The following is a 6915-nucleotide window of genomic DNA, read 5'->3' as shown; positions in this document are numbered from 1 at the left end:
AAACATAGATACCTTAGCGTAGGGTTGTTAGACTGGGGCTGCCTAACAGCTTGTGATCAAGCACTTTTGAATTGGGTGCCTTTTCTTAGAGCTAACGCGGACAGCATTATCATTGGTAATTTCTACACATTTAGTGATAGTCTAACAGCGGGCGAGAATTAACATAGACACGGGCAAAATACCCGGTCAGAGTTGGCTTCTTTTTGCTGTTTATGCATATAGCTTGTGTATCGACGTCGAACATTTTCGTGAGCCATTTTGGATGGATAGGTGTTTTGCGAGGGGGGCAGGAAGGCGGGCGGGCAAGAGTGTGACTCTATAAAAAGTGAGAGTTTCTTTGAAAGTGAGCTCAATCGACGATTGCCAGCAATCCTGTCAATATGCGGCTAGGGTTTCTAGTGGCACTTGTCTGGTATGTAACATTGTTTCTTATCGAACGCTTGTCTCCACCATCTTTGTCGCATCTTTATCCTGTTGCTGCTCGCTTTCAGAAAGTCTAAAGTTTACTTAAGTAGAGCCATAGGAACTGTTGCATAGTTGCCACCGGAGAACTTTTGTACAATACGGCATTTGCCAACTTGCTAACGGTTTGCTGAACGAAGCCTATCTGCACACTTTGATTGTACGCGAGGCTAGCTAAATCGTTTCGAAGACTGTACAAACTGATTAATTATAGTTTTGATTAGACACCGACATTCTACTACTGATTGTTATTACAAGTAGGACAAAATAGAAAATCACTATTTCGCTGGCCGTTAGGTCGATTGTTTAAGCGTGATGCGCAGTGCCATTGTATTATAGACAGGTAGTAATGAGCCCGTCCAAGCGGCTAGCGATAAGTCGTCCGCTGGAAGCGTAATAATTATTGATACTGGGCCCCCTTTCTCCCTCGTCTGCCGATAGGTGCCCCACTCTCCCGGCGAGCTAACTCATCGTTCGGGGCCGCAATCCCGGTTCCAGTTAAATTGATTCTAAATTACTAAATTTATAATCAATTTAACGTTCCAGCAAAATGCTTTCAACACCACATGAAACGCTATTCGCTACGTACATGGAAATGTTATATATTAACAATATATAAATATGTGACTAGCTATATTGCCTTGTGAAATATTGCGATATGTAAGTCTAACAATGTACGGAAGACTCGTCCATTCTTAAGTATGATTAGTTTGCCTTGTAAGTCATGTCTCTTTTACGCAAAACAAGCCACGGCTCACAGCTACGGAGTTTACCAATGAGCGAACTAGTGTCACTACCAAGCCTAGTAAAAGTGAGTTGTTTAGCTTTATTCAACCCTTATCCTTGCCCTAAAGGGGCCCCTATATCTGAATAAACAGTATCGTTACAACTGAACGGCGAAAAGACATCGATCCTGGGCTAAGTAGCACAGCAAGTTCTCCAAGAGACCATCGCCGGTGTGTGTGGAGGAGGTATTAGGCATCGTCTAATTAGGTTGACTAGCCAAATTTTGATTCGAGAAATCTGATCAGAGTTTATACGCTAATGCCACATATCGAGTCGACAGATAGGAGAATATACATTATTGATTGCTAGAAAGTAACTTGCTAAGTTTTTTCTGCAGCAGTGGCATTGACGTCTCGTCTGCGCAAAATAGTCCACAGTGCGATGGATTAGAGGACACATTAAGGTTCGATTGTTATCCCGAAAATGGGTCTGATGAAAGTAAGTGCAGGGTCCGTGGATGTTGCTGGAGGTTGCCGACAGTCGATGGTAAGTGAAATTTCGTAGCAGCAGAGATACGCCGGATACAACCGATACGCTCTTGCAGAATTCAATCTAGGTATTGGCTATTATGGGGTTTAACCTGGCCACAGTTCGGTACATTTGTATTGGACCAGGCACAAGCAAATCTGCTGGCTTTCAAAGCTTGAATTGTTCACGGATCTGGATGCTAATCTGGCTGGTAGCTTAGCACTTGACAAACAGCTAGCTGTGTACTATGCTTTGAGTGTAGATGAAGTAGAAGCATAAACAATAGAACTTACGTACACGACGTACATGTAGAAATAACACCAAGACAAGGTCGAGTCATTTAAACATACAGAATGCTCTCCCTTGAATGAAACGAAAAGAAGTCAACAGTAACCCTTATCGTTTGCTATTATTGACATTCATTGTAGGAAGTGAGCAGTTTCCGCCTCTGAATGTCCCATATTGTTTCTATCCAAGGAACTATGTTGGCTATGAAATGGTCAATCAAACAAACAGCTCGAATGGAGCTAGTATCTTCCTTAAGCGTCGTACTCCGTCAAATATCGACGTCGACGTTAATCTTGTACGGGTGGACGTCATTCATCAAAGTAAAAGCATTCTTCGTATTAGAGTTGTTGACCCGTCAGTCGATAGATGGGAACCGCCTCTGCCAAGACCACCTGCCCCTGTTAACAGTTCTGACTACGCCTATTCATTTTCATTGACCACGAACGGCAAACTCGAAGTTTTTCGCTTGCACAATACTTGTGTCACCACCAAAATGTGAGTGGTTCGTAACGGCGCAGTTCTGTAACGTTCACGATCGTGCACAATTAAAATATAAAACTCAAGTTTTGTATAAAAATTTTTAACATTCTTTCGATGTCTCTATATGAATTCATGTTGTTTTAGAGTGAGTCTCAATCTGGCATCGATGGTCTACACCGACAACTTCATTCAGATAATAAATTCTCTTCCATCTGACGTACTCTATGGTCTGGGCGAGCACAAAGGAAGGCTACGACGATCTATGAACTACACACGCCTTACCTTCTACAACGAGGATCGTGCTCCAGAATATAACGCGCGACTTTATGGATACCAGCCACTGTATATCAATGTCGAGTCGGATGGACGTGCCAATGGCGTATGGCTTTTCAATTCAAACGCGCTTGACGTCATCCTTACGCCAGCTCCAGCTGTTACCTACCGACCTGTCGGCGGCATCCTTGACTTTTTTGTGTTCACCGGGCCCACTCCCGCCGATGTTGTCAAGCAATATCAAGATATTGTAGGTAAACCAAAAATGGTGCCATACTGGTCGCTCGGGTACCACCTTTGCCGATTTGGTTACCATAACACTGAGGATACCCGGCAGGTGTTACAGAAAAACCTCGATGCAGAAGTCAGAGTCGTAAGTAATTATGTCAGCCCGTACGGCTATCACTATTTAAGCTGTGCGTAGCGAATCGCAACACGCATGGCCTCACTGGTACAGACTGTCGACACCTCAGCTTCAAATGTAGGGCTTACGCACTTTTTTGTCGCGCTTGCGCCGCCTTATTAGTATACACTGAACTCCATGCGAAGCTCTGCCATTCTGTTACCTTTTCTAATCTCTATTCTCTGCCTCTCCTATTGAACCCGAGCTTACGTTTGGTGCACCTCTTTAATTATCCTAGTTAACTTATTGCGGTTACCTTTGTTATACCATTGAAAGCATCTCCTAATGGTCCTTGGATCATCCGGTCCTCAATTGTATCGTTTTAGTCATTTAATTACTTCCGCTACGTGGTTCACCAGTTAGCTTATAGCTTTTTTGCCCTTTTTTTCTTTCGCTTTGCCGTACTTAGCAGAGCAAGGAAGAGGTAAACATATTTCACGACGATCACCTCTTTTTCCGACCCGCATCACCATGTCTCATTCTGCTCTTACAATTATCGCGTTTTTGTTGAGGCGCTCTTTCATTTTTAACTAGTTATCGTATTGGCATTGCCCTGTTGCGCCGCTGCGGTCCTTCTCTTATTACAAAGTAAACCTAACTCCTAATCTGTACGTTTCATGTATATTATTTAAATATTATGGAATGTTTTTTTTAAACTATTAATTGTTTTTTTTTTTTTTGTTTATGTGAGGCGCGAAGAATTTAGCGAATTTCGCAATTTGATCTTGCTAAATCGCAGACCACTGTTAAGGATAAAACGCAAAATGTCAGTGAATCACTTGGTTATCTTTATAATTTTTTTAAAATGATATCTATTCTTAGTCATATCGATTCCGCGACAACATTTCTTTTTCGTCAGGCCAAATCGACGCATCAAAAGGTCACGGAAAACAACAAACCCGTTCTCGGGAATGCTATTACATATTAGCTAATAATAGAAGAGTATTTTGCAAATCTCTCTACAATCTTCTGTATGTAATTTGTGTGACTAGAATAATGTGCTTCAATTGGTTTGAGGGTAGTTGTTCGTTTATACCTTAGGAACTACATGTGTCACTCACTTAGATAACTTAGTTTAAAATTTAAGTGTGGGTTGATGAACGATTAAACGTACATATATTTTAATCCTGAAATTTCTTATAAGTGTATCCTTATATTTACAGGACGTTCAGTGGAACGATATAGACTATATGAACAAGCGTAATGGCTTCACCGTCGACCCGATCAACTATGGAGACCTTGGTCATTTCGTCCGGGACTTGCACAAAGACGGACGCCACTACGTTCTTATTATCGTACGTCTTCTTTCTTAATTACTCCATGTAAACATACATATAATTATGATGCTTGTCGTATTCCACCGTTGTAACTTTGTTTCTTTATTAACACAAATTATTGAACCTTGTCAGAGATCAAACATTTTACTGTTATATATAGTTTTCGCTTCATAAGTTTTTAACTCGGTTTATATCACACTTTTCGCCACGTCAGACCGAAGTAGAACTATCAAGTAAAAACAACCTGAGAATTCAACATTCTGAAAGAACGTCAGAGTCAGCAATTTTCGTGGCAATAGTAACGCTGGTAATATCTAGAGTAATCATGTGACCGAATTTTAGGATCCCGCTGTAAGTGGCAGTGAAACCTCTGGTACATATCCTCCGTTCGATCGGGGCTTCGACTACAATGTATTCGTTAAGGATTCCAACGGGAAACTTGTTTATGGCAAGGTATGGAACTTTAAGTCCAGTGTCTTTCCTGACTTCACTCATCCAAACGCCACTGCTTACTGGACCGAAATGTTCCAGAGCCTCCACAAGGATGTTCCGTTTGACGGTGCATGGATTGTAAGTATTTTCTAAAAATCTGATGAAATACAGATAGTGTCAGCTGTTTTGCATTATGTTTTAAGGTAAGAAAATGCTCAAGTTCAAATGAGTGAAAACGGACTTTTTTTTTTATTTAAAAGACTCCGGTTCAGTTTAAATGTAAAAAAGATTTCTACTACATTTAAGCGTCGTACAGTGGTTTTAAATATTGGAATATATTGTTTTATATATTGGAACAATATAGGGTTAGTTTATCAGTACGCGATAATAATTTTGAACGTTTTAGGACATGAACGAACCATCAAACATGGTGAATGGTCACATGAACGAGGGCTGCCCAGCTGATATCGGAATCGTTTACACGCCTGGTGACGAGCCTCTGGCTACCAAAACACTCTGCAACTCTGACCAGCATCATTGGTCCTCACACTATGATGTCCATAACATGTACGGATTCACCGAATCAATTGCCACCTACGACGCATTGGCGACAACGAGGCCTAAAAAGAGACCCTTCATCATTTCGCGATCTACGTTCTCGGGTAGTGGATTCTACGCAGGACACTGGACAGGTGACGTGTGGTCATCATGGACAGATCTTAAGGATTCCGTCTCCGGAATCCTCGAGTTCTCCTTCTATGGAGTCCCGATGGTAGGCGCAGATATTTGCGGATTTAATGGTAACACGACGGTGGAGTTGTGTGCTCGCTGGCAGGCCCTCGGTGCATTCTACCCGTTCTCCCGTAATCACAATACGGACGATGCCATAGCTCAAGATCCCGCCTCTATGGGTGATAAGGTTCTTATTCCAACAAGGAATGCATACTACTGGCGCTACAAGCTGCTGCCATACCTCTACACGTTGTTCTATCGTGCACACGCGTTCGGAGAAACGGTTGCTCGTCCATTGTTTTTTGACAACCCATCTGATCGTGCAACGTACGATAATGATGATCAGTTTATGTGGGGAGGCGCACTCATGGTCGTTCCTGCTCTCTACCAAGATCAAAAAGTTATTAATGCTTACTTTCCCAAAGGCATCTGGTACGATCTTCAGAACCGAACTGATATCATTGACGCGTCCCAAGGTGGAAAGGCCGTTGCTCTACCTGCTTATGATGATACTATAAATTTCTTCATGAAGGGTGGTTACTCAGTGTTCTTCCAAGAGCCCGGAGCGACGACAACAGAATCTCGCTCTAATCCCTTCGGTCTATATATTTTCCTGAACGAACACAATAATTCCGAGGGAGAATTGTACATTGACGACGGTGAAAGCATTGATTCTATTCCCAAGGGCCACTACCGTGTAGTGAAATCTATTATTAATAGCCGGATGCTTATGATTGGATCAATGGGTGGTAACGGTACGGACCAGATACTCGACCGCATTCATGTCTATGGTATTAAGAGCGCACCGAAGTATATCTCCACTGCTACGAAAAACCTTTCCGACTTTGCATATGATGCCCAGCGCCAGTTATTGACTTTATACAACCTCAACTCGTCAATGATATTCCTGTCAATGATCTTCTTTTATTAGATTTAATTTCATTTTTAGTCTTCTATCCATCTTCAGTAAATTACATGCAGCCAAGTTTAATAAATCCTTATTAGATTTAATTTTATTTTTAGTCTTTTTTAATCCGTCTTCAGCAAATTACATGCAGCCAAGTTTAAATCTATCTTTAGTAGACTATATGCAGCGGTTAGTAAACGTCAACGTCGTCATTAGCTATGTAACCCTCTGCGTAGTTCCTACCACCGTGTAAAGCGGTATAAACTATTATTTATTATTAGCGTAGTTCCTACCACCGGTATAAACTATTATTTATTATTAGCGTAGTTCCTACCACCGCGTAAAGCTAGCGTAGTTCCTACCACCGGTATAAACTATTATTTATTATTAGCGTAGTTCCTACCACC

General features: G+C 41.6%; 1 protein-coding gene across 1 annotated transcript; it reads left to right on the top strand.

Annotated features, from left to right (window-relative positions):
- The first annotated feature begins 265 nt into the window (after positions 1 to 265).
- LOC111248006 (lysosomal alpha-glucosidase-like) lies at positions 266 to 6617 on the top strand. The gene is made up of 7 exons (XM_022799673.2): positions 266 to 412; positions 1586 to 1734; positions 2145 to 2499; positions 2629 to 3130; positions 4324 to 4455; positions 4780 to 5007; positions 5276 to 6617. The coding sequence occupies exons 1-7, from the start codon at positions 381 to 383 to the stop codon at positions 6530 to 6532; spliced, it is 2655 nt and encodes an 884-aa protein (XP_022655408.1). The 5' UTR covers positions 266 to 380; the 3' UTR covers positions 6533 to 6617.
- Positions 6618 to 6915: the final 298 nt, after the last annotated feature.

This window comes from Varroa destructor, unplaced genomic scaffold, assembly GCF_002443255.2.
Source record: "Varroa destructor unplaced genomic scaffold, Vdes_3.0 BEIS01000003.1, whole genome shotgun sequence".
NCBI lineage: Eukaryota > Metazoa > Arthropoda > Arachnida > Mesostigmata > Varroidae > Varroa > Varroa destructor.
The sequence above is the reverse complement of the archived record's forward strand: the minus strand, read 5'-3'. Positions and strand labels throughout refer to the sequence as shown.